This window comes from Colobus angolensis, unplaced genomic scaffold (assembly GCF_000951035.1).
Source record: "Colobus angolensis palliatus isolate OR3802 unplaced genomic scaffold, Cang.pa_1.0 Scaffold209, whole genome shotgun sequence".
NCBI lineage: Eukaryota > Metazoa > Chordata > Mammalia > Primates > Cercopithecidae > Colobus > Colobus angolensis.
Genome location: NW_012115255.1, coordinates 898108 through 925796, shown reverse-complemented (window position 1 = coordinate 925796; position 27689 = coordinate 898108). Strand labels below are relative to the sequence as shown.

The following is a 27689-nucleotide window of genomic DNA, read 5'->3' as shown; positions in this document are numbered from 1 at the left end:
CTGGGTCATCACGGGTGATCTCTAGGCGCGTGCTTGGTTCTTGCAGAAGTGGTGTCTGGCTGTAGTCAGTGTGGGCTCTCGGGACTTCCATGCTTTTGGCTTACATCAATATTGGGCAGTGGGGTATGTTTGTTTTGGAGTGGTAGATCGGGTGGATTTTGGCTCTGCCAACTCATTGAATACCTGTTTCTCCTGTTTCTGTATCAGGTGTTCTCTGCTCAGAAGGGGGGGATATGATGGTGGTGGAACGGCTTCTGGCTGTTGAGCCCCCGCTGAGAGCTGTTTGGCGTGCACAGATCCGTTTCGGCACAATCTCATGAGCAGCCCTGGGCAGTGCAGAAAGCGAGGCCCAGGTGAGGCTGTCGGACACAGGAGGGCCCTGAGCTGTGTGCTTTCAGCCTCTGAGCCGCCCCTCTCCTGACTGCTCACAAAGCTCTATTGATACTGAAATCTGAGCATCGAAAATTCACCAGGGGAATGCCATTTCCAGGGATCTTCCTGTGAACCTTCTGTTAAGGATTCGATGTGGAATAATGAATTGCCTTTGAATGCAGGTACCAAACAGACTCCCTGGGATAAGTCATTCCATACAAACTTTTTAAAATAATGTTCCCAACTAGCTCTCCTAGACATTCTTTCTACTAATAGAATGTATATGTAGTTATTTAACTTGTTAAAAGCAAAACCTTGTACTAGTTAGATCTGAGCACCTTGAGGGCAGGGCTTTGTTTTATACTTTTAATAAGCAGCAGGCTGATGTCAGGGCTGGGGCCGTCATCCCATCATGCGTTCCTCTGAGCATTCAGAGGTCTCAGCACGTGCTGCGTGTGCTGTTGGCTGTTTAGGGTTTAAATGCGATATACGAGGCTCTGCGACTCGACATTCTTACCACCTTAATAGAGAGCTTGGTGACAGCTTAGCATGATAAAGTATACACAACAGGTGTGCAAAACGTTAACGGCCACACAGAAAGGGTGATTTGAACGTGACTAATTTCTCATGTTTTTTGCCTTTATTCCCAGTTACAGTCTTGATACTTTTTCTTCCTTTAAATTCTTGCTAATTGCTAGTGAATTAGTGATAAACTATATGTGTTCTCTAAAGCTAGGGACTTAATTGGAGGTCATTCTTGTACCACGTGTCAGTACTATGTCAGGATGGCTCAGTTTTACGTTGTCAAAGGATTAACTACAGCAGGATGCAGCCTTACTGGAACTTGCTCCTTTATGAAATACAGGCACTTTATATTTTGTTGTTAGTCACACTCAAGGTGTGCTCAAAAGTAAACATTTTAAGCGGTGTTAGGATATACAAGATTGTAATGAAGAAAACAACAACTGATCAAGTACCAGCTAATGAATTTTATATTTTAAGTACATGGAACGTGATCAAGTACCAGCTAATGAATTTTATATTTTAAGTACATGGAACGTGGACCTTGGCAATTAGTTTTCATCTTGACCTTTTATTTTTATTTTTTTTATTAGACAGAATCTTGTTCTGTCACCCAGGCTGGAAGGGTGGAGCACAGTAATACAATCTCGGTTTGTTTCAACCTCCATCTCCCATGTTCAAGCAATTCTTATGCCTCAGGCTCCCTAGTTGCTTGGGTTACAGGTGTGTGCCACCATGCCTGGATAGTTTTTTATTTTTAGTAGAGATAAGGTTTTGCAATGTTGGCTAGGCTGGTCTCCAACTCCTGACCTCAAGTGATCGACCCACCTCAGCTTCCCAAAGTGCTGGGATTACAGGTCTGAGCCACCATCCCCGGCCTGACCTTCTGTTCTAATATTGGTTATTCAGTCTCAATGATAGTGCCTGGTTGTATTAAATTGGGGTAGAAAGCACAATTGAAACGAATTTGGTTGTGTATGTACGTGCTGACTGAGCGTTCATGGCAGCACTGTGAGGTGGGCATTAATCCTGAATGAACTCCGGATGGGGAGTCAGGGCTTAGATACGGGACTTGTGGGCAGTCACTGCTGTCCCATGGCTGAGACCAGGCTTGTCTGACGCCTGTACCCCGAACTCTTCTTAATACTGCCTTTCAACACACGAACGAGCAATTGTCAAGTCAGTGCTCGAGTGCGATGTGGCTTGTGGTGTTTGCCTCACAGCGTTGCTTTGGCTCGGGGGTAACAGGGCAACAGCTCCCTCCCTCGCACAGCTGCCTGGGAGTCCCAGGAGAACCCACTGATACCATTTATAAATGCTGGACATCTGGTGTTCTGCTTGGTGCCAGCACATCTGGAATCGGACAGCGAAGTTAGATTCTCGGCCAGCAAACCCATACAGGAGTGTGTGAACTCTGTTTACTTCTCCCGGACAAAGGTGAATTCCTGGTCACTACTGCATGGCAACAGGTGTGGCCTCAGGAGCAGCGCAGAGACAGGTGCCGGGATGCAGGAAGAGCATCTGCATGAGGGGGTGGGGAATGTGACAGACGCACAACCCCTGAGATCCTGAACATGCGAGCGCAGCTGTTACCGTGGAGAAGGGGGCAGGTAAGACCAGATTCTCATTGTTGCCCCTTTCTGGAAAGACCCTAAATGGACTTCTCTGTGGCTCCTCGCGCCTCCTTGTCAGGTTGGAGGAGACTGTACCCCTGGCTCAGGCCCTGCTTGTGGCGAGATGGAAGCTGCTGTTTCTTGCCCTGCCCTCCCTGTGACGTCCTCTGTGCTGTTCTCCTCCGGGAACAGTTCTGCTGAGCAAGCTTGGACTCCGTTCCCTTCTGCTCTTGGATTTCATGTCTGGAAGGCTTGTGTTCGTTTCTGGTTTTTGATGATGCTGAGCTATGTTTTTGCAAGGATGACACGTGCCCATAGCAGGGAGAAGCCCCTCTGCAACTTTAACATCTTGACTCTCAAGCAGATCTTGCTATCGAAGTTGACAGACTCCTGTGTTTGTTTTGTTTCGGCAGAAACTGAATTTCAGTCCCAGGACAACTTCAGCACACTTGATCCTAGCTCTTCTCTCTCTCTCTCTGCTTCTTTCATGTCTGGCAGAAATCATATGCCCTGAAGTTTACCAGTCCCTTCATTTGAAAATCAGTTAATGTATGCAATCCTCATGAGAATTTTACTTTTTATAAAAGCAATCACAAAGACTGGGTTTTGCGAAACCAGTGTTTTATGTGTGTGTTAATTGCACTCACAATAAGCTTTGTCTTCTAAATATTCCATGTTTCAGATTAGCACTGGAATCATGCCCTGGAGTAGTTTTGCTTTTCCGCTTTTATTTTTGGCTAAGGTAAAGTTGAGAACATTGTGATATCAGGTGTAGTGAGCCCTTTTAGTTTCTTCTATGTCTGTTTTCCTTTAAGCTGAACCAGCAGACTGATACCAGTTCGTGAGCACCTGGCATCTCCCAGGCCTTTCCTGGGCCTTCCCTCCGCTGTCTTGTGTGCAGAGCAGTCACTCGTGGAAGGTGAACCTGAGAATCTGTGCGTGGAATTAAGTAAATGTCATAGCTCTCTTCTGTGACGAACTGAATCACATTAAGCCCAGTAAATTGTAACAGCAGGCTTTGCATATACAAAGCATTGAACAGCAGGACAGGTAACCAGGCTGCGACGCTTCTGGTCCTGCACAAGACCTCGGGTATCACAGCACATTGAACAAATTGGCAGTACTGAGTGTTTGAAAACGTTGTTGTATGTACCATGTCCGTGATTTTCGAGGGCTTGGATAAACACCTCTGTGGTTATCACAATCTTTATCAATGGGAGCTTAAGGTTAGTACTGGGGCAGACTGTGTTTTAAAGAATCAAGGTCTCTCGAGTATGTTTCGGTTTTCCCATGAAGAAGAAAGATGTTAGCTGTTCTTTCCTGGACTGTGGCTATGAGAGTGCCCCACCACGGTCACTCACATGTTTACTTCATTTCCGTTTACCGGGGCTGGGCTTGGGCCAGAGTACTTCGGTTGTCAAATGTCATATGAGGCTGAGGAACTGTCTTTGCTTCATCGTTGGCGTATGGAAACACTGTTTTCCAAAGCATACTGTCCTTTCTCATTTGTTTATATAAAATAATGGAAGGGTTATTTTGACCGTGCAGTTTCCTATCCTTGGTTATTTAATTGCAGAAAGATACCGGTTTTATTTTGTTAAAATCTGTGCTAGGAATTGTACAAAAGCTTTGTGAAATGTCCAGTTTACTAGCTTAAGTTATAGATCTTTGTATAGAAAAGAAAAAGCCTATTGCTGAAACGAGCATTGTCTTTATTGATGCAAAAAGCTTTAAACTTATTGGCCGTGTAGTCAGTAAAATGCATCAGAATGTGCTGAAAATTGAGAAAAGCATTGAAGTTTTAAAATCTGCTACGCAGTTTTCCACTCTCTTGCAAGATACTTAATTTGAATAAAAGACAGAATAAAGTGTTCCCATTGAGGAAAGTGGCAGGAGGACTGTTCAGAATGTGTTCTTAATCTGAGCAGTCCTGCCACGCTCATCTGTGATGTGGTGTCCATGGTGTCACTTTTACAGAACTTTAAGAATGCTGCTTCTGTGAATAAAATACATTTTATTCTTAGCATTTCAGTTTTGAGATGTGTAAAACGTGTTAATGATTTCTTTTCCTTGCAGAATTACTTTGCTTGTTCTTTTTTTTTTGTTTTAATGCCTACAAGATTCTGAAGCACATTAATCACTTAAAAAGAAAAGAAAAAAAAGGGCCGGGCGTGATGGCTCGTGTCTGTAATGCCAGCGCTTTGGGAAGCCGAGGTGGGGCAGATTGCTTGAGCCTGGGAGCTTGAGACCAGTCTGGCCAACCTGGTGAAATCTCATCTCTACTGAAAACACACAGATTAGCTGGGCGTGATGGCTGCATACCTGTAGTCCCAGCTACTCCAGAGGCTGAAGTAAGAATCGCTTGAGCCTGGGAGGTGGGGCTTGCAGTGAGTGGAGATCGCACCCCTGCTGTCAAGCCTTGTTGACAGAGTTGGGACCTTGTCTGAAAAACAGCAACGATAACAACGTATGGGTGAACTGCCCGGCTGCTCTCTGTCTAGAGCAGAATAAATCCAATTACGTTTTAGTCTTTTATTAGCACTGAAATTTTCTTAATCATCCCTGTGTTTTCATTACATTTTTTCATTACATTGTACTTGATTGCTGCTTAGAGTCTGGAGCAAGTAGGCTTCTCTGGATCAGGTTCTTACTGGATTGCTGAAACTTGAAATGATGTGTTCCCCTCCTTGGATATGACTTATAGAACTTTGCCTTTTGAGGTGATGTGCTGCATTTGACAGCAGACACAGAAACACCCAAAGAATTCACTTACGGGCTAAAATGTACGTGCTTTGTAGCGTTTCCTTCCTAGAATGAAAACAGTACCTCTCATTTGTGGGTCGCTGATGCTATTTGCTGAAAACATTTATTTTTTGAGACAGTCTCGGTCTTTCCCCCAGGCTGGAGTGCAGTGGCGTGATCTCGGCTCACTGCTTACTCTGCCTCCTGGGTTCACGTCATTCTCCTGCCTCAGCCTCCCAATGCCTGGCTAATTTTTTTGTATTTTTAGTGGAGACAGGGTTTCGCCGTGTTGGCCAGGATGGTCTCAATCGCCTGACCTTGTGATCCGCCCGCCTTGGCCTCCCAGAGTGCTGGGATGACAGGCGTGAGCCGCTGCACCCGGCCGAAAACATGTTTGTTTATAGCCTCAGTCTGCAGTTGGGTAGCCCTGTTCTTTGTAGGACATTCAGGGAGCGGGGACATCTTGAGTCCCCACTCAAGGCGCGCTCTGTGAGATGGGAATCTTCCGCCTGCTTATTTAGGGAATCCTGCCGGCTGTCATTCACTGGAGAGCGCAGTTTCCTGGCTGCCCTGGTCTTTGAGGGGAGGGAGACCGAGGGGTCATTTTCCCACCTGGACCGACGTGTTTATCAAACCTGGCTTGTGGATCATTTGGATCTTTTTATGAAGGAAAAACCACATCTGTGACTTTCAGATGAGTGGAAGTCATGTTAAAAAAAAAAACAAAAAAAAAAAAACTTTTTTTTTTGGCTAGTATGGAGAAGTTTTGTCCTTGTGACCTGTGAATACAGTCACGGGAGGGCAGAATGTTCATGGTGTGGGTGCTTACAGTGTACATGCAGTCACATTCTTCACAAGTATCATGTTAAAAAGTGACAAATAAGAGAAAAATATTTGCCTCATTACAACCTCGGTAAGAAGCTGGCAGTACTCTTGTTTTTGGAGGGGGGTGAAGGGAATATTGAGAAAGTGTCAACATTAGACTCGCCCACTCTGCAAATTCTGTGCCGGCTGGAGTGAGGACCCCGTGATGGAAAGATGTACCCTTCTGCCTGGAAGGAGTTGAATTTTTGTGGCAGTCAGGATGCACAGTTCACCGCAATGTAAAGGCAGAGTGTGAAACGCCGTGGAGGCCGAGAGAAGAGATGTAGTTAGCAAGTATGAGTGGGATGTTTGGGGCACATGTTAGCAAAGCTTGCTGTGCACACGCCAGGTGCTATCTGCACACCTGTCTGCACACGTGTGATCCTTAGAACACTGGCGTGTGGAGCCGTGAGGCTGTCAAGAGCCCCAGGTCCCGGCAGGCTGAGGAGTTTCCTGTTACCACTAGGACAACTGTGATTTTGAAGGCTGTCACTCAATCCCGAGTCCCAGATGGGGCTCGTTTCAGAGGAAAACACCCCTGGAGCCTTGGGCAGAATTCAGTGATTTTTTTTGTAATGTTAGATTTCACAAACGTTAAACCAAGAACATATTTCAGAATGCTTATGGTTCTTTTGTAACCATGGATACAAAGTAATTCACAGTCGGTGGACAGTTTGCGGAAGCTGAACTGCTTGTATCATGAGCACGGCGTTCTCCCTACCGCCCTGGGCCTTGCTCCGGTTTGCTGGGGAGGCTTTGCGGGGCCTCTTGGCTGGGATACCTCTCCCATGTCCCGTGTGGCTACCCCTGGTCACAGCCGTACTGCTGGGCACCTGCGCCGTGAGGACACTGAGTGGACATGGAGCTGTGGGGCAGCAGCTGGTCATGAGGTGGCATCCACATGGTCCGAAACAGGTTTCTGTTCATTAAGAATGATCACTGCAATAAAAACAGTGAGAAACCCTCTGCTGACCTGAGAATGCATCAGCTGAGTTGGATGGGGACGTGCAGTGAGGAAGGTGAGGGCTGAAAGGAAATGAGGGAGGGAGAGGAAAGGAGAGAAGGGAAGTGAAAGGGGGAGGGAGGATGGGAGTAAAGAGGGGGAGATGGAGGAAGAGAGAGGCGGTGGGCAGGAGCCTGGGAAATGAGCCCTAGAGCCGGTTCCTGACCCTCGTGGGTGCGTCAGAGCTGATCTTCCAGGAGAGGCGGCCTGGGAGGGCTGACCCTTAGGAAGTGAGGGCCGGGGGGAGCTGATTTTTTTGGCCCTCAGCGGGGCTGTTGCTGACCTGAGATGCAGTCGACAGTTATCCCGAAGAGGTTGTCTGCACGGCCACTGTTTGCTGCCAGGTTGGAGAGAGAAATGCTCCTCCCCATGGGTTCTTTCTATTTTGTGGATTTTTCCCAGTTTAGCTGAGCAGCCTGTCAGTGGAAATGTCAGGGATTACTAACATGTCTCCGTTCTACAGAGCAGTTGGCCAGCTTCCAGTCGTGTCATTGTTGGGGGCACCACTCCCGTCGTGTGGCTGTCGTGTCGTTAGGCCAGTGCCGGCCCAGCGTGGAAGCCGCAGCCCGAGGCGCTGGGAAGCCTGTGGGGCTCTTGCTGCCAGGGCTCCGATGGGAGTCATGTGCTGGAAGAATGATGTCTGTTGGGCAGAGCCTGGTGAGGAGGGGCTGCTGCTGTTGCAGCAGTACATGGAATTTCAATGATGAATGAAACACGCTTTTAATTATGACCAGAGCTCTATGCTCTGCGTTTCTTGAATTGGAAATGTGCTGAAATGAATTTGCTGTTAATCAGTTGTCTCATACATGACAGTGTGCTTGGGAGCAAAGTAGGATGTGGACTTATCTACAGAGCTTCCTCCTCTCAACAGACTATAATCAGTTGGATGGTGCTACACAGGAATACGTGAGAATTTGTGTGAGAAAGGTGATAGGTGCAGACCTGTGTGACCAGCAGGTGTTGGGGGAGGTTTGAGAGAAGCTTTTGGCTGAAGTGGTGTCAGGTGCAGGTGCTGAAGTGTTGTGTCTGGCTGGATGGAAGAGCACACGCCTCTGGGCTGCGGGAAACAGATAAAGGAGGAGGCGGGAAGACATGGGTCGTGGCTTAGGAATGGTAGCAATTCAGGCAGACCCAGGATCAGGCTCGCACGGGGGAGGAGTGAACTTGAGGAGCCAGGGAGTGTGGGGTGGGGTTCATGCCCAGGCCTCTGCGGGGCTTGCTGCTGTGTCAGCAGGGCCCTGTGCTTGGCCTCTTTAAAACTGTTTCCTGATCCATAAAACGGACATGACAAAATCCACCTTGTGACACTGAAGCTTAAATGAGATGATCTACATGGTGTCTTCCTTCCTTTCCTGACACATCATAGACTCACAGCTATGGTGGCACTGACAGGCTGGATGGAATGCTGGAGCTGCTTTGTGCCTGCTGAAGCTACATAGATTTGTGCAGTGCTTGCGACTGTCTCTGAAAGCCTTTGGTCATGGCAGTGGCAGCCTTGAGTGGCTCTTGGCATACTTCAGTCTGTGGAGTGCAAGGTTGGCTGGAGCTCTGAGGCCATTGATACTATCCAGGGGTGAGCTGATGGGACCCTAAAATATGGGAGAAGGCCGAGAGGAGTTGGCTGCCTGAAGCATTGTAGATTTCTGGCTTCGAGACCTTCCTGACTTATGGACATAGGAAGGTAAACCCAGATGGCTCCAAAATTTTAAGTACAGACGAAAGGTGGGGAGGGTACAATTGCTGACTAGGCCATGGTTGCCCTGTCCCTTTCTGGACATCGTTTCTCCTCCCTCCCCCTGCCTTTGTGGGCAGGAGGGCCTGAGCCTGCACAGCGGTGTATTTCATAGTGATGATGGCCGATTATTACCCTGCAGTAAGAAGTCTCTCCACTTTATTTTGCAGCAGTAGTTAAATTTAAGGAGTGATGGTGTAGTGGTATTTGTTTTGTTTTTGCTTTTTTTTTTTAAGTATCATTTAACTGAATGTTATTCCCAATTTCACTGATCACTTTGAGAGGCCAAAACATGCTTTGATTTATTTTGTGTTTGACTTTGAGCTAGTTTATTGTCTCACAGGAATGCCAATTATTCTGTTGTCACACATCATTTTGTATCTCAAATTGTGTTACTATAACACTTAGCTGAATTACCTCCCTTATTTTGGCTTTTACAAAACTAAAATCTGTGAAACACAGGATGGTGCATCTCCATTGAGGGTTGTTCAGAAGTGTGACTTTTCCTGGCATGCTTGAGAATCAGTGACATTATTTTATAGAAACACTTTGTAACTGACAACAAAGCTTAGAAGCTCCTGTAAAGGGCAGGGTAGGCAACGTGTTATGCTTTGTGGGCCACAGAAGTCTTTGCATATTTTTCTTTTGTTAAAACTTCAAAGTGTAAAAATCAGTTCTGGTTCTCTGGCTAAGGCTGGTTCGGGGATCATGGTTTTCAGACCCTTGACCGCACCTTACCTGAAAGCTGGTCTCCTATGTGGTGAGCAGGAGCCCACCTCATTGCTTCAGCCAGGAAGATGCTGCCCTCATGCTGGAATTTACTTCAAACAAACTTGAAAGCTCTGGCACCGCTGCTCATTTCCGTACTGTTGCAGGCCATCAAAAATGCAGAGCGTGCCTTGGCGTTTTGATTTTGTGACTCCTCTTGAATGGCTCTGAGATGGCTCATCACGGGTTAGACATTTTCAGAAATGATCAGGCAGAGCCCCAGCCATCTTGCAGATGAAGTGAAGTTTTTTCTGAAAGCTTGTGACAGGCTTAAATTTCTGATCCCTTTCCATCTGCTCATCTTGTATGATTGGTTTCTTTTTGCTCCCCATTTGGGTCTATGAAACTTGTTGAACAGCATCTCCCCACCACGGTAGAACTTTATCTCTGATTTCATGCATGAGTCGGTATCCTCACTCATTTGCGAGGAGAAAGCGCTGCAGCTCCTGTGTGGCTTCCGTCCCCTCCCTGAACGTGGATGGATGTGGGAGGTATTTGAGGTGTGTGAACTCGCTACCCCCAGTGCCTCCTGGTTCACTCCCTGGGCCCACACTCCTCCCTCCTGGTTCACTCCCCCTGGGCCCGCACCCCTCCCTCCTCCCTCCTCCCTCCTGGTTCACCCCCCTGGGCCCGCACTCCTCCCTCTCGGGGGCTTGGTAGTTTCTGCTCTGCTTGTGCCAGTGCGTTAAGGCTGAGCGGCAGCTCCAGGACTGTGGCAGCTCACGCAGCTGTGGTGTTAGTGGAGAGAACTGTGGGGATGCAGCTGCCCTTACTGTGACGCTTCGACTGTTGTAGTCGGTGTGGGAAGCTGGGTGGGATGTGGATGTCCCGGGATGGGACAGGAGTCCTCCCCTCAGCCTCTATCAAACACTTCTTGGCCAGGCGTGGTGGCTCATGCCTGTAATCTCAGCACTTTGGGAGACCGGGGTGGGTGGATCACCTGAGGTCAGGAGTTGGAGACCAGCTTGGCCAGTGTGGTAAGACCGTGTCTCAACTGAAAATTAGCGGGGTGAGGTGGTACACACCTATAGTCCCAGCTACTCTGGAGGCTGAGGCAGGAGGATCCCTTGAACCTGGGAGGTGGAGGCTGCAGTGAGCAGAGATCACACCACTGCATCCCAGCCTGGATGATGGCAAGACTCTGTCACAGAAAAACAAAACCAGATTTCTCTATCATGCTGACTGGTGCTCAGGACTGTAAGCAAAGGAGAGAAGGTTTGTTTGGCAGAAATATTCAGATGATTTAGGAAGTGTTCTCTGATTAAGAGAATCAACAGCTCAGTTAATTATCTGCCGACTTTCAGTTGTGTTGTGGCTGGGAGCAGGGGTGGCTGTTAAAACAGGTGCCTGTCTTTGGGAGGCCGAGGCCGGCAGATCACAAGGCCAGTAGTTCGAGACCAGCCTGACCAACATGGTGAAACCCTGCCTTGACTAAAAATACAAAAATTAGCTGGGTGTGGTGACATGTACCTGTAATCCCAGCTATTCAGGTGGCTGAGGCAGTAGAATTGCTTGAATCTGGGAGGCGGAGGTTGCAGTAAGCTCAGATCATGCCACTGTACTCCAGTCTGGGCAGCAGAGTGATACTCTGTCTCAAAAAAAAACAAAACTAAAACAACAACCCCCCCAAAATGGTGCCTGTTCTCCTTCCACCAGAGTTAGGTTTGATTTGGCGGCTCTGAGATGGGGCCCTGGATACATGTAGTTGCAGATTCTCAGATGATGCTGATCTGGGCTCTGTGCAACCAGTGAGTCTTAACATTTAGCTTCTTTCCAATTACAAAGAATTATTTTTCCCTTTCTGAATTAGGTCAGTTCATCTCAACGAGATTTGAGCCACCAGAACATCAGTTCTGAGATGGCTTCCTCAGCCTTTGGTGGTTTATGGAATGGGATTTCTGTTGTCTGAGCCTTGGTTCAGAGGCAGTACGTGCTGTGGACGAGATGTCTCTGGCATATGTGAGAGACTCAAGAAATCTCGGCCAGGGGTTGCTATGAAGAAAGCCTGGGCTTCTGTGTGCCAGGGCCCACGGGCCCTCACCTCTGGAGAGGGCAGGAGAAGGTGCTGACACCTGTCTCCTCAGCACCGGTATCTGTTTTGCTATCTGAATGTAAGTGTCAAAGTCTAAGTGAACTGTAAAACTATCAGTGTGCGGCGTGTTGGTGCTGTTTGTTTGTGGCGTGCTACGCGAGAGGAAAGGCAACTGTAACGCTCTAGGGTTTGGTGGAGCCTCTGGTGGGTCAGTGGCACATGCACCAGGTGAACTGGCAGCAGCAACACTGCTTCTGAGGAAGGCCTGGCACGGTTACCCCGCGAGGGTCACGTGAAAAAGCGTGTTGGTCAGATTGCTGGCCAGGCTTTTAGTAAATAGTAACTACAATTAGTTTAAAAATGGGCAAACAAATTACATTCCTTCAGACACTCTAAAATGTAAGCTACTACTTTTTTTTGTACTGAAGATCTTAGAAAGTCCTAAAATAAGGCATTGGTTTTAGAGGTTTCTATTCTTAGAGAATGTCCCAGTGTTGAGACAGGTTTATTTTTATTTTTATTCTTTTTTCTGGTGGGTTTGGAATCTGCCCCTCTCCGTCAGAGTCCGACAGCGTTTGAATGGCGGCCTTTGCAGGAGTCCAAGGTGCTGCCTCCAGCAGGAGAGCGGGTGATGCGGATCTGAAACAGCAAATCAAAGCTGGGCGCCCACACGGCCCTGCCTGCTTCCCAGCGTGTGAAGTGCTGGTCAGTGGTTTCCTTCCAGCCTTGGACTCAGTTATTAGATTGTTACGTACCTTGGAGCAGGGCACCAGCCTGGGAGGGTAACTCCTGCTTTAGTCTCCTTGCTGTGCTTGACTCCGTTTCATGACCATAAGCATGCATTTTTATGCTTGGGTTTGGGCAACTGCGGGGGTTTGAAATTTAAGTGCATTTGATGATATGCCTTTTAAAACTAAGCTTACATGTAGCAAATGGGAAATGCACGATTTTATATCCTTATTCCTTCAGCACACGTGAATTCCGTGGTTTTAAATTCTAGGTGAATTTGGGTTAGTCTGGAAAATGCCATCTCTTACTATTGGAAAAGCTGATTGCTCCTCATATGCCTTGTTTAAAAAGAGCTAAGATGGAAAAGGGATCTTCTGGGCTGACTATAGTTGCCGACAGTTTCACTGCATGTGAAATGTGTGGTTTTGAAAGTTTGACTCTGCATTACAGGGGTGTGCGTGTTTGTCTAGGCCTTTTTTTATTTTATATTCTTAGAACTCAGATACTGTTTTGTATTTTTTAGGAGTCTCATGTGGTTTCCTCAGCTGAATTTAAACTTGTGGAAGGGTGGTACTTAAACGCTGCATACATACAAATGCCAGCATGATGCTTTGTACAGAGGACGTTGACACCTGGTCTATTGATGGAATGGACGTGTTCTCCTGTCTGTTGCTCTGTTGAGGCCCTGATACTGACCTAGGGGTGGTCAGGGCTCCATGGAGGGCTTCCTAACTGAATAGGGGAGTGACGGCACTGCCCTCTTTCTGCAGCACCTGGTAGCTTGCCATTGAGTAGAGGAAGGGAAATTGCTGGTAGAAAAGGGGACCAGAAAAGTGTGTTCTCTTCATCTTCACCAGGTTTCCAGTAGACGTTAAATCACTGAGTTGTAATGTGGTTTTGCTTGGATATATCATAAAGGTGATGGTCAAACACAGAAGAAAGATTTCTGTTGTGCATTTGAGTGAGTCTTCTAGGAAGTCATGTTGGGAAGATATTTGTTTTCCAGTTTCTGCTCATGTGTTATGCGTTTATTTCTGAGATGGGAAGAGCACTGGGTGGAGGTGGCTGGTGTTCGGCTGAGTAGGCTGAGTTCTGTGCAGTGCCTGGTGTCTGCCAGACACTATGCTGAGTGCTTCAGGCATATTGGCTTATTGAGTCCTCATAGAAACCTTGCTAAGGTGGGAACTTTTACCTCATGTTAGGGATGAGGAAACAGGCCAAAAGGAGACAGGCAAAACGCTGCAGAGTCGAGTGGCAGAACCGGGATCAGAACACAGTGCTCAGCTTCTGTGTGGACACCCTTAGCTCTGCTGCATTTGGCCCTCAGCGACTGGCCGAGATGGAATAACAGGTACTAGACTTGCCCCTGTTCCTGGAGAAAATATGTGGAACGATGGTTAAGAGTTTGAACATCAGGCAGCGAAGGCCTGTGGGTGAGAGGGGAAGAGAGTGAGGCCACCCCAAGGTGGCGTCCTGGCTGTGGGTTTGGGGAGGGTGATCCATGGTTGAGGAGATGGAGCTGTGTGCCGGAGAGACCAAGGAGACGAGGACGGTTATGTCCAAGAGAGCCAGTGATGTTCATCCGGACGCTGTGGCCTCAACTGCATGCAAGAAGCGGGGAACGTTCTCCCCCGAGGGCCTGCCAGTGAGTAATGAGAGGAGCACCATGGACTCAGACACTTCATATTCTCACAGGGTCTGAGAATTTGCTCCCCAAAGTCATTTTATTAGTTATGACACATCTTAGCAGATTCCACTTCAGGTTGTGTGAAATTAGTGTGTTCTCAGCTTTGAAATCTTCTCTTAGATAATTGGTTCATTCATATTATTCATAGACTTTAATTCTTCAGTTTCTTCAAATTCGGCCTCGATTCCCTGAATGACCTTAGCAGTGTTGGAATTTTCGACACATGAAGAATTAAGGAAAACGACTCACACTCGTTTGCCTTGCTTAATTGATGGTTGGTGTAGCCCAGTAGTCTGAACTTGTTAAGCAACCATTCTTACCGAAAGACTAATCTTTGAAAGTCTCTTTTCCTCTGGACATGTCTTTGGCTGCTGTAATCAAATGCAATGTAATCAGCACTGGTTAATGGCTTTCCTTGCTTGGCTAACAAACACTTCTCAGAAACTTTGGTTTCTTGTTATTTTCATGTATAATTATATTTTAAGCCTTCTGATTTTTCTGGCTTTCCTGCGACTTAGGAATAATTGTGATGGGTGCTTAGTTTGGGATGTTGATGTACACTGTATGCCCAGCTACTATGCCATTGTGCGAACACTGATTTGTCACTTTCTCATGAAGACTGATTTCACCTAGTTTGGTGGTAAATTCTATTTTAAGGAGGGAGTGGTGGAATACAACTGCTGTCAGGAGGCTTTTTTAAGGATCGGGGAAATGTTGCCATTGATATTACCATTATAGAAGGAACATAAAAATATGTGCTGCCTTCAGTCATGATGCATATGTAAGTCTGTGTCCGTGACTGCAGAAAATGGCAGCCCCAAATCTTAAAATCATGTGGATGCACCAAGCCCACCTGCAGGGCACTGTGGAGCAGCCTGCATTAGCTGAAGTTGTCCCACAAACCCTGAGGGATGGTGTCTGAGTTATGATAAGGCTCTGACTTGGGATTAAACAGGCCTCCAAATACTGTGATACTCCAAACAAAGACACGATACTGCCCGGGGAGCCCAGTGGGCACCTGTAGGCAGTGTAGGTGAGAAAAGGCTCCAAGGAAGATTCCTGCAGCTCGCTAGGAGGATTCTGCAAGGCAGTAGACATGGCCATGTTCACATAGGAGTATTGAACTATATTCATTCCTTTTAAGCAGCCAGATTTGTGTGTGTTTTTAGGGGCACTCACATGGCGCCCCTTCCACCCTCACTGCTGGATGTGCCTGTTTGATGTTCCAGATTTCTGTGTTGTGTCCACTCTCCAAATGTATCTCTGTCTCTAGAATATTTCAAAGTAGACAATTTATTGGTTAAACACTTGTTTTCAGGGAGGAAGCAATCTTTAAAACTGACCATACAGACCCTGTTATAAATGTTTAACAATGGAACGTGTAATGTTTAACACGTAGTGTTTAAAGTAGAAGACATTTTAATTTAGAAATCCTGTTGGAATGCCAACTTAAATTACGACCCATCTGTATGCATATGGAAAAGAATGAGTGAATATACAGAATTGGAATTTTGTCTATTTTGTAGAGATTCTGTAATGTATCGGGTACAAGTCTCATTTTGTGATTCAAATACATGAAGCTAAAATTATAAAAATTGACAAAAACATGCCTTTGAATAGTGAGCCTTTACCCTCCTTGAATGAAATAGTGATTCCTTCACTAAAATGTCCGCCTGCAACTTTGTCAAACACATTTGTTTCATTAGTTCTCAAGTGAGCTCAGTTTTCTAGACAGGGAGATTACTACTGCTTAAAGTTTGTCCTGATGATGTTGGTGAACAGGGAAAATCCTTTGACGTGGATCCTCTGTGTTTTAAACATCAGATGCAGCCTGCCCAACCCTCTGCGTGCAGCTGGGAACATTGACTGTGGGATCATTGTAGAGAACCTTGAGAAAGCAAAACAAGCCTCTGGAGTAGGAAAAGATGTAGCTGATTTCATGCAGTAAAACTTGCACATTTTTCTTTAAAATGCATCCTTCGGAACGTCAGCTTGCTGATTATTTTAGAATCGCTGTGGTCTGCTGACAGCATTCGTGGGAACAGGTGCATGGCCCGGCTGGTGCAGGAGGGTCTCAGCGGAGCCACGCTGCTGACACCGAAGGAGGGGCTGGAGCCATCACGCTTGTGACTCGTGCAGATGGCCTTGGCTGACCTCCAGAAGAGGAAACGTCAGTATCCAAGGAGGAAAAAGTGTATTAATGAGTGTTTGCCTTCACAATGGCCAAAACCCTGAGTTTGTGGCACCTGCTCTCCCTGGAATGAGGAGTCTTCCCTTCCTGGCAGACAAGCCCTAGATGGGACCAGGAGCTGTGGTTGCTGGATTGAAGAGGTTTCCTTCTTGGGGAAGTGGCCCTCGAGCCTGACTCGAAGGAAGCCATGATTGGCTGGAAAGAGCCTCGGAGACAGTGTGTTACCAGGAGGCTCAGTGACCGAGAACCATCCTGTTCTACGTGTTCTCCCATTGTGGTTTTAGAGGAAACTTGGGGAGAAGCAACAGCCAAAAGCCTCAAGGAATATTCTGTGATGTTGACACATTTGGTAGATTTGTTGCTGAGATTCTGAAATGAGAAGCCGTGGAGGTGCAGGTCTGTCAGGCCGTGGGATGTGGGAGAGCTACTACTTCAGGGGTTGGAGTCCCTGTGCCAGAGGCTCAGTCCTGCAGAGACTTTTGTGGGCAGCTGCTGCCTCTGGTTGATTGTGAGTCCCCCAGATGAATACCCATGAAAGGTACCGTGTCAGCAAGGAGAGTCAAACTCTGTGAAGCATTTAGAGATTTATTCTGAGCCAAATGAGTTACCATGGCCCTTGATAACAGCCCTCAGGAGATCCTAAGAACGTATTCCCGAGGTGGTCTGAGCACAGCCTGGTTTTATAGCTTTTAGGGAGACGTGAGATATCAATACAATAAATGTATAAGATGTACGTTGGTTTGGTCTGGAAAGGTGGGACAACTGGAAGCAGAGGTGTCCAGGTCGTAGGTAGATTTAAAAATTTCCTGATTGATGGTTTAGAGAGTTGTCAGATAAGGGGCTGTGGAGATCAAGGCTTTGTCATGTGGAGAGAATCCTCCAGGTAGCTTCGGAGAGAATAGATTGTAAATGTTTCCCATCAGACTAAGAGTCTAAGTTCTGTCTAATTCCAGAAGGGAGATTGGGGTGATGAGGCAAGTCCAACCCCCCACCAATCTTGGCCTGGACTAGTTTTTCAGATTAGCTTTGGAATGCCCTTGTCAAAAGCAGGGGCTGTTCAGATGGCCAAGGGGGCTTCGAATTCTAATGTTTTTGCAACCAGAAAGTGATTGTGTTTTTTCTGCGGATGACAGCCAGTGTGGTAACATTTTATTAGCAGATTAATTTGGAAGTCAATGTGTTTTCAAGTATGTTAATTATTAAGTCATCAACAGAGAAGGGCTTACTTTGAAACCAGCCTGAGAATCAAGAGGCTCATCAAAGAAAACGATGGACTTGGGAGAACTGGATGCATGTGTTACTGCCCCAAGTTTCAGGCATGAGAAGTCTGTGCTTGATACATTGTGATTTGAGAACTTAAATCTTGATGGACTTAACAATGAGGCTTTTTTTTTCTTTTTTTCAACGATCAGTGTTTGTCTCCTGTGTTTTGTCTTCCAGCCGCTGAGCACTTTAGCTTTGTGTTCACTTTTTTTGTGTGTGAACCACCCCCTTTGCAGCTCCTCCATCCTGCCCGCCTTGATCGCGTCTTCCTCGCCCCGTGGGTTTTACCCCGAGGACTGCCCTCCGCTGTGTGGAGTGGAGGATCAGTGGACACTGGTTTTACTGACTCGCTTTCTACGTAGCTCCCAGCTCCCAGTTTCTCAAAATCCTAATTGTCTTGGATTCCCTGTGAAACTGGGAGTCAGGCCTTGGGCACAGTGCTGGGTGGCCGTGACAGGGCAGGAGGGAGAGATGAGAACAGGAGGGATGGGTTCGTCAGGGGAAGGAAGCCCTTGCCGAATTCCTGTGTCTGTTTTAGGTTAAAGACGAATGGCCGGGTGGTGGATGTCTCACCCGGTGTGGCTGGACCTCGCTGTGCTGAACCCTGAGCAGGGGCCTCAGCAGCTACCTCCTGCCAGGCCGGGGCCACAGGGCTGGACTTCTGCCTCTGGGGTGGGTTGTGAGGGCTCGTGCCAAGGTGCGAGGGTCTGCACCGCTCCTGTTGTGTGACCTGAGGGGCATGTGGGAAGCGGGTCTGTGCTCCTTACCTGGGAGAAGCTGAGCTCACCTGGGCCAGAGCCTCTGGGGAGGTAGGAAGGCAGAGGCCTGGAATTCCTGCTTTCCCCAGACAGCAAGAAAGCTCAGTGTTGCACCTCCTCTGAGAGGCCCTCAGCAGCCATATATCATTGATTTTAACGTGAAGGAAGGTGCCAATTAACCCGGCTCTGTGGGGAGCTTTGAGGAGTCCAGGCCGTGGGCCCCGGGCTTTTTAATATGTTCAATCCTGAACAAAAAACAACAAAAGATCCCTGTGGCTGATGCTGACTGCGTGGGGTAGGACATGCCAAGCTTGCGAGGGGCTTGCCCCTGAGTTTCCTTGGTGCTCCTCCCAGCCCCTACGGACACCAGCCATTCCAGGCCGAGGCTTGTCCTGGTTAGACCCTCGTTGGTGGGGTCTGTGGTCCTGGATTGAGGGCCCAAGCACTTCATTATTAGAATGATTCACCTGAGACCCATGGCTGCCTCCAAACATCTCGTGAGCATGAGATACAGCCAGTGCTGCCGCCCCAAGCTCATAATTCCAGTGGAAAAGAGAAATTTTACTTTTAAATGTGCTCGTGTGACTCATGCGAATATTCAATTCCCATTAAACTTTCAAGACCTTGAGAACCTCTGAGATTCCTTGGAAACCACTCTTGGCCCCACGACTAACTCTCCTGTGGAAGGAGGCTGGGGTGGTCTGCGGTGTCTGGGGTCCTGCTGCGTTCTCCAGGTTTCCTTAGGTTTCATCATTAGTCCCAGCTCTTCAGCAGGCAGAGCGGATTCACTAACATTTCCATTATTTTGTTCCTATGTTGCCTCAGTTAACTTAGAATAATCAGTATTTACCAGAAATAATTGGCGAGATGGGAATGACTGGTGATTCCCGGACATAGGCAGCCTGTATAGATAAGCGTGTTACAGTGTCTGATTTCCGAGATGTTGGTCCGCACCTTCTCAGGAACACACTTTCAGGGGTAGATTCCTGTGCAAGAGAAGCTGCTTTTCCCCGAGACGCAGTGGCGGCCCCTGCACTGGCATAGGGTGGCTGTGTGACTGGGCAGGGCTGGACGTGCTCCTCTCCACCCCTGCGCTGGGCACCCACCTCCGCCCCACATCTGTGTTGAGGGTGCCTGCCTTTGTGCCCCCAGCTCGAGGTCATATAATTGTAGCTTCCTTGACACATTTCTGCATAGAGATGATGAGATCTGGGGGCCGAATCTCAGTCGGACATGCATGTAGGCAAATTATTCACATGAGTGACTTGAGTTCTCCGCATTCAGGGTCAGGAGGCACGAGGTGGGTTTGGAGACAGCTGCCTGGCCTCAGGAAGTTTCTCTCAGAGCCTGTTTCTTTCTCTAGCAAAGTAAATGATTCCTACCTCACCGGGCTTTGACACATGCTCAGTACTCAGAAGTACTCAGATGCTGTCTGGTCTTTATTATAGTTAGTAAGAAAATGCGTTATCTTTACAATTTATAGAATGTCATACAAGGCAAGCGTGAAACGGGTACACTACCCTAATCTGAAGATGCTGGTGCTTACTCTTTTCCTTAAGCATTTTGTTGTAATTCTGGAGTAGATTCCCGTGCAAGAGAAGCACAGGCAGCCAAGTTATATGACGGCACTGCGTGCGTGATGCCAGCTCAGTTACCTTGGAAGGGGGAGCCTGAGGCTGCCAGTGGAGCATCCCTCCTGCCTCCAGCCCTCGGGGGTTTCTCTCTCCTTCCCTCTGTCCCTCCCTATCCCCCACTCCTCCTCACCACTCCCGCTCCGCTCCCTACCCCCTCACTTACTCTACAACAGAGGCCCAGACTTTGACAAATCCCAGCTGGGCCTATTTAACGCTTGGCTGGGAAACCAGAGGGAAAGGGGCCCAGTTACTACAGAAATACACAGAATTGAAATAGAATGTGAGCTACTTTTGTGTCTTGTTTTTTATTTTAATCTGAATATAAAAGGCAAGTGTCAACACAAAATCGGTGCTAAGTACGCCACACAGCTCCGAGTCTGCCTTGTCGGGGCTCCGTGGGTTCCCACGTCCTGGCCTTCTCCAGGAGCATCTGGACGTGCCGTGGCTGTGAAGGGAGCGTTCAGTGATGGTCCTTTGAATGTTTCAGAGTCATGTTTAATAAAAATCTTCACATTTACCCACAGCCAAGTCTTGATTTAATCACAGGTACTGCAGGTCTCCGGGTGGGGCTGAGCCTCTGTTTTAGAAGCAGCCGCACCATCCGAGGGGCAGGCCCGTGTGGGCTGGCAGGCGGCCTGGTCCTTGGAGCACAGGGTGCACCTGACCCAGTGTTGGCAGTGGGGGGCCTTGCAGTTCTACAATGTAGTGATGCAACCTGTGGCATAAAAATCCTCATGTGCCCCCGTGAGAAGCTGGGGCTGCCCCTCAGTACTGTGGTGTGCTGTGTTTGATCATGCAGATGTAAAAGGGTGAGGGAGATGCCTAAAAACTAGGCTTCCAAAGACAGCCCTTCATGTCTGGTGCTTTCACGTGTGTGTGCACACCTGTTTGACGCGTGTACACCTTCACGTGTGCACCTGTTCGTGTGTGCATGCACCTGTTTTATGTGTGTGCCTGTTTCGTGCGTGTATGTGCCTGTGTATTCACCCTGTATTGCGTCATGCATTGTATTTTACAGATTGCTTTTTTTCACTTTGTATCGTGAGCTTGTAACGATTGTGCAGAGGGGGCCTTGGCAGCCTTTGGCTCTGAGAAACGTGATGTCGCAGGAACAGATGAGACAGCCTGGGTGAGACCGGCAGAGGCCATCGTGGCCTGGGAGTCCGTACACATCCACTGTCTGTCGCTGTGTGACAAGTTACTCCAAAACCTAGGGGCTTAAGGCAGCGTACACTTACGACTCTACAGCTTCGTCAGGTTGCAGTTTCAGGGCAGCCCTGCTGAGTGGCTCGGGCCCAGTCCCGGGTCACCGTGAAGATGCTGTCCAGGGCTGCGGCCATCTGTAGGCTCAGCTGGGCTGGAGGTTCTGCTCCAGGATGCTGTGCTGAGGTGTCTGCGGGCAGAGGCCTGGTCCTCCACACCTGACCCCTCCCTGGGGCTGCCAAGTGCATTGCTGCCCAGGGCCGCTCCTTTCCCCAGAGACGTAGGAGTGCTGGTTTTATGCCCAGTGTCAAGGTGGCCGGGTCAGGTACAGAGACTTGTTTCCCCTACTCAGCGGCTACTCCTGTAGGGCTAGGCGACAGTGGAGGTTGCGCAGGAAGGTGTTCGCTGAAGACCGTGCTCTGACTTGGCAGGTGTTCCTCCCAGGAGGGTGGAATGGAGACTGGACACTGGGAGCGGCGTCCTGCATGACCCTGCGTGTAGTGGGCTCACAGCAGAGCTAAGTCCTTCCTTTACAGATACTTTTCAGAGTTCGCCCGCCTTTAGATTCTCTGATGAACGTGTCTGAGGCGGGTCCCAGGAGTCTGCCACCTGCCAGGCCAGGAGGTTCCCCGCATGTGACTGGTCCCCTGACACCCTGAGAAACGTGGCTCGAGTGGATCACCCGAGTTTCCTAAACGAGTCACCTGCCTTCTCTTCTTTGCTTTCACGCCTCCCCCAGGGTAGGTCAGTCCTGTCTGCTGCGGCGATACCTGCATGCTGGGGTTACAAGGAGATTGGGGGTGTATCTGGTCCCCCAGGGAGATGTGGTGACTGAGGATGCTGTCATAGCAGCCAACATGTCCTTATTGTTTTCACTTTTAATGAAGTTCAGTTACTAGATTTTCCGATGCACAATGATGTCCTTGTGAAAAATTGGTGATCAAGGAAGCAAACAAGTGTGGGAAAATGATCCTGCCCTTAAACCTAAAAAACGATGAAACAGCAAAGAGCCCTGAAGAGCCCGTGAACCTCCTCTTGGGGCAGTGAGGAGACACCTCAGTAATGGCTTAAGAAGCAGAAATCAGATAATACTGAAGAAAAGGTAAACTAAATTTTGGGTCTCCTATGGGTAAAGAGATTGTAGTTTACATTTTGTAGGCATGCATTTTTACACTTATTTTTCTTTGTTGGATTTAGAATTAGTTGCAATAAATGTGATTTTTTTTTTTAATTAAAAAAATTGGGGCATACGAAGTCTAATCCCTTTGTGATATTTCTGTACTGTGAGACTCCACATACAAAAGTGAAGCCCAGACTGTATCTCGAACGAACCAGAGAGAGGTGGTCATCTCCTGCAGGCCGGTCTGGCCATCCTCCCAGTCTTGGGCACACCTGCATCGCTGGTGCTTCCTGCCAGGCTGTGACTCTACCCAGGTTTCAGTAGCACCTGGAACAGTTTTTCCCCACTGCCAGGTAAACTGGTGATTGCCTCCCAGGCTGTATTTCTGACATGGGGTGCAGAGAGTCCGGGCGTGGGGTCCTGTCCTGGCCCTGGAGCCCAGCTCTAGGACTGCACAGTGGCCTTGCCTCTACCCCCATCTGGGAACAGGGCGGTGGGGAGGAGAAGGGAACCAGGGTCTTGCCCCTTCTGCGTCTCAAGAACACGGGAACACATCACCCCATTGCCTCGCACCATTCACAGTCCAAGCTTGTGTGAAGTATTTGTTATTTTATAACCTCCCTGACAATGATGTATTTTATATAAATAGCACATAAAGTGGTAATTTAGTACCCTATCAAGCAAGATCTAAACAATGAGCAGATATCTCTGTAGAAAAGTTAATTTATCCAGGAAACATTTATCTACTGCAGGTGGAAATGAATCATGGCTTCCTCCTCGGCGGCTCCTGATGAGCCTGTGGGATTCTGTCCTGTTCACTGTTATATAAGCTACACCTTTCCTTCTGTGTTAGTTACAAGCTATACCTTTCCTTCTCTGATGATTATTTCTTGCCTTTTTCACCACTGTTACAAGCTATACCTTTTCTTCTGTGATGTATATTTCTTGAAGGCATGGGCTAAATCCTAATTCCACAGTATTCGATGCACATATTCAAGAGATACTTGTTTGAATGAGTGGATTAATGGAAATAGAAGTGGTGACTTCACTTTTAGTTCATTATGCCAAACTTCATTTACATGCAAAATTTTATGGTTCTTTGGATAAACTCAGCTTCTGTGCAGGGTGGTTAGAGATTGTGGGAGTGCAGCAAATAGCTCTGTGGCTCGAGGCTCACGAAGGGCTTGAGGGACTTTGTGGCGGCACCTGTACTGAAAACTCAGTTCTGCAAATCCATTGGAGTGACTCACAGCCCCGCTTCCCAGCTGATTTCTGCACAGAGGCTTCTCCTGAATACCCCAGGAGAACGTGGGTTCAGCCAGCACTGCTGGGCTTCCACAGCAAGCCAGGTGCTGCAGGGACGAGGGAGAAGAGGGGCAGGACCCGGATCTTCCTGGGCCCCAGCACCCGTGTGGGGATGCTGCCTGGCCTGGCTCTTCTTGGGGAGGTCAGGGAAATGATGGCATGGAGGGTGTGTTGGCACGAATCGCTTGCTCAAACATGGATCCCAGGTCTGTGTAGGTCTGTGTGGGAGGCAAAATAGAAATTTATGTGGATATCATCAGTAACATAGCAAATACGGGCTGCTTCCCTAGGGTGGCTGACCCTCTCGCTCATCTGCGGGGCCAAGGCCCTGCCCGGCCTTCTGGGCCTCCACAGGTTTTCACAAGCTCTGTCCCTCCGTGGAGATGGCCGGAGCCAGGGCAGACATGGGGTGTTTGCCACTTTTTTTTTTGGGGGGGGATAGAGTCTTGCTCTGTCACCCAGGCTGGAGTGCAGTGGTGTGATCTCGTTTCAGTGCAAGCTCCGCCTCCCGGGTTCACGCCATTCTCCTGCCTCAGCCTCCTGAGTAGCTGGGACCACAGGTGCCCGCCACCACGCCTGGCCAATTTTTTGCGTTTTTATTAGAGACGGGGTTTCACCATGTTAGCCAGGATGGTCTCAATCTCCTGACCTCCTGATCCACCTGCCTCGGACTCCCAAAGTGCTGGGATTACAGGCGTGAGCTGCCGCATCCGGCCAGGTGTTTGTCAGTTTTTGAAAGCTACATTTGAAGAATGAAATAGACTGAACAGAATTACTTATTTTTGAATATTGAATACTTAGTCTACCAGAACACTTGAATATAGTTAATGTATTCAAATAATAAAGAACTTTCCCTCTTTATTTCTAAAAAGCCAGTGAGCACTTTTCCCGACATAGACCGGTCTCTTCCTCTGCATAGACCCTATGAACATTTTAGCTACATTTCTGCTGTATCTTGATGTGATAGATTATAGAAAATTCCTTGCTACTGGAACTTTACGATGCTTTCCTTTTAAACATCTACCAGAACACTTGAATATAGTTAATGTATTCAAATAATAAAGAACTTTCCCTCTTTATTTCTAAAAAGCCGGTGAGCACTTTTCCCGACATAGACCGGTCTCTTCCTCTGCATAGACCCTATGGACATTTTAGCTACATTTCTGCTGTATCTTGATGTGATAGATTATAGAAAATTCCTTGCTACTGGAACTTTACGATGCTTTCCTTTTAAACATCAGAAAGGATGGATAGTAAATCTCAGATTAGTTGCCATTCTTGGTCTTGTTAGAGCTGCCACCAACAGCCTCTGTCAGTTACAACAGTGTGTGTCTGCCCAGCATCCTGGCTTAGATTGCAGACCGAGCCAGGCTCACCCCAGATTCAGTGCAGCGTCTCTCGGAGGAGACTTGAGAATTCCTCCCCGTGATGCCTGCACGTGGCTGTTCTCAGATCACAGCAGCTGCAGCAGCATCTCGGAGGATGCCGGCAGAGGTGTCCTGGTTATTGACACCACAGCAGGGGCCTGCAGTGTCGGAATGAAATGGGCCGTGACGCTGAGCAGCCTAGAGGAGTCCACAGCCACGTTTCAAAGGTGCAGTGGCCTGAGGTGAACCCCAGAGCACTGAGGAGCCTGGAGTTGACCTGTCACAACTCCATTGAGAGAGCTGGCTGAATTCTGTACCTGTGTGGGCAAAAGATCGCTGTTTTCACTTGGCCCCTTCCCAGGCTAGGGCTAGGGAGGTTGTCTCCACAGCTCGTGGGAGCTTGACTGTGCACACTCAGGCCTGAGTCCCTCACCTTTGTGAGCCCAGGGAAGATAGACACGCCGAGCTCTCCTGGAAGAGGCCCCTGATGAGTCGAAGCTGAGCTTCAGGATGGTCGGCCTTGTGGTGTGCGAGGCAGGTTCGGAGTTGGTGCGTGCCGTGTGGGGGCCCAGCTGCTGTTGTCACTAATTGGACGCAGCAGACGGTGCGGTGGATGTGGCTCCTTGTGGTACTTGGTTTTCTCCTCACAGGAGGGGGTTTCCCTGTGGTGAAGGTGTCGGTGCTGTGACAGGCAGCCTGGCAGAAGGAAGGCGCTCGTGGGGTTGTGCCCTGAGCCCCCCTTCCTCTTGAGGAGCAGGAAGGGGGTTTGGGATCCTGCTTCCAGCTGCGCTGTCTTTCTAGGTTCTTGGCCTCGGGGGCCGGGAGAAGCTGAGTGCAGGCCTGAAGCCTGGACCCCTTCCACAGCCTCTGCGGCGCTTGTGTGGTATGCAGGACGTGGCCCTTGGAACTCTAAGCCCTACCCTGGCATGCCTGCCCGTTGGGGTATCTCAGGCACCTGCTGTGTGCCGGGCTCCGTGGTGGGGTGGGCGGTAGCAAGGGCTGTGGGGTAGAGGGGGCACGGTATGCCGGATTGATGAGAAGCATCAGGGAGGCACTTGAGGCAGTCACAGCACAGCTGAGACCTGGATGGAGGGGACTGGCTGTGGGTGTTGGGGCTCAGGGAGCTGCCTCTACCAGAGCCACAGCGGCCAGTGAGGGCAGAGCGGGGGACCGAGGCCCGGGGCAGCCATGTGCACGGTTCGCATCAGGTGTGCAGGTCTGCCGGGCTGTGCCGCCCTTCTCAGTCCTGGCTGGGCCTGGGGTCCCAGAGGGAATTGGAGGGTCCTCACATCTCCCTCTTCTTGCTTCCCTGTTGCTTCCTGGTCTAAGGGGTGCTTGTTTACTGCAACTCTGGCAGTTATTCTGAATATTAAGAGGCGTTTCACAAAATTGGGGGTGGGGGAGAGGGACTAGAGATTCATTTTTTTTCCTCCCCCTGATTTTACACAGAGGCTTCTGCTGTTCCTTAGTGTGGAGGCAGAGTGCAGATGCTCTGCAGTTATCTGTCCAGGAAGAGAAGAGCTGCTGGGAAGTCACAGATCTGATGGTTGCAATAGCGCTGACATTTTTAAATGGGAGAATGCTGATGTCTATAATCAGAGTAAAACTTCAGTAGCTTCAATATAAAGATGCCGAGATCTTAGAGCCACTTCATCCATAGATCCTTCTGCAGTGTAGTGTGTGACATCTCTGCCAGCCTCTGTTCAGTGGCCACCTGTGGGTAACTGAATGCTTGAAGTGCAAATGAGAAACTGAACTTCTAATTTTATTTAATTTTAGTCAAATTTAAATAGCTGTATGGGCCGGGCACCGTGGCTCATGCCTGTATTCCCAGCAGTTTGGGTGGTCGAGGCGGGCGGATCACGAGGTCAGGTGTTCGAGACCAACCTGGCCAACAGGGTGAAATCCCGTCTCTACTAAAAATACAAAAAAATTACCCAGGCATGGTGACAGGGGCCTGTAATTCCAGCTACTCGGGAGGCCAAGGCAGGAGAATCACTTGAACTCGAGAGGCAGAGGTTGCAGTGAGCCGAGATAGTGCCCCTGCACTCCAGCCTGGGTGACAGAGGGAGGCTCGATCTTAAGAAAAAAAAGATTTTAAAAAACCCTACATGCCCCTAGTTGCTTCTGTAGGAGACGGCATGGTTCTAGAAGGTAGACTTTGTGTTGAGGACTCTGCAGCGTCAGGCTGGAGACAGTCTCCCTTCCTAGCAGCGTGGGCCCCGAGGCTGCTTTTCTACCAGAAGGGATGGTGGCTTCTCTGGGAGGTGTCTGTGGACTCAGATCTGTGTGGATTAGTGACTTGTGTTACTTACAGATACTTAATTTTATGGGTAAATGAATACCTGGACTTGCTGCAACTTCAGGGTGAGATTCAGGAGTGAAAAGTGATGAGGGGACCCAGGGCTTGTCCTGCCGCCCCCAGGACCTGTTCGGGGTGCCTTCCCGTCTGAAGCCCCAGCATCTGCTCGGGGCGCCCCTCCCCTCTGAAGCCCCCAGACCCTTCTGGCCTATGGTGCTGCTTCTCCAAATGCTGCCCTTGGCTGTTCTCCAGGAGTCACTGGCACCTGAGCAGGCTGCGTGTGTCACTTCTTCACGGAGCTGGGGTGTCGGGGAAGTCGGTGAAGCTCATTTGTCTGGTCTTCCTCCTCATGTGCCGTGTCTCACCTGTTGGGCTTTCCGAGTTCGTGTGTGTGTGTGTGTTGTGTGTTTTCGGGCTGTACTCGGTGCTTAGGCGACAAGGATGTCTTAGAGCAACAGGCTGTCTGCTCCAAAGGACGCTGT

The 27689-nt window shown here is 48.8% G+C and overlaps 1 protein-coding gene across 1 annotated transcript in view; it reads left to right on the top strand.

The window, feature by feature from the left end:
* DIP2C (DIP2 disco-interacting protein 2 homolog C (Drosophila)) overlaps positions 1 to 27689 on the top strand; it is a 263569-nt gene continuing 235880 nt past the window's right edge. The window contains exons 1-2 of the mRNA XM_011942302.1: positions 1 to 64; positions 226 to 353. Coding sequence (XP_011797692.1) covers positions 317 to 353 — 37 coding nt within the window. The 5' untranslated portion in view covers positions 1 to 64; positions 226 to 316. The remainder of the gene's footprint in view (positions 65 to 225; positions 354 to 27689) is intronic.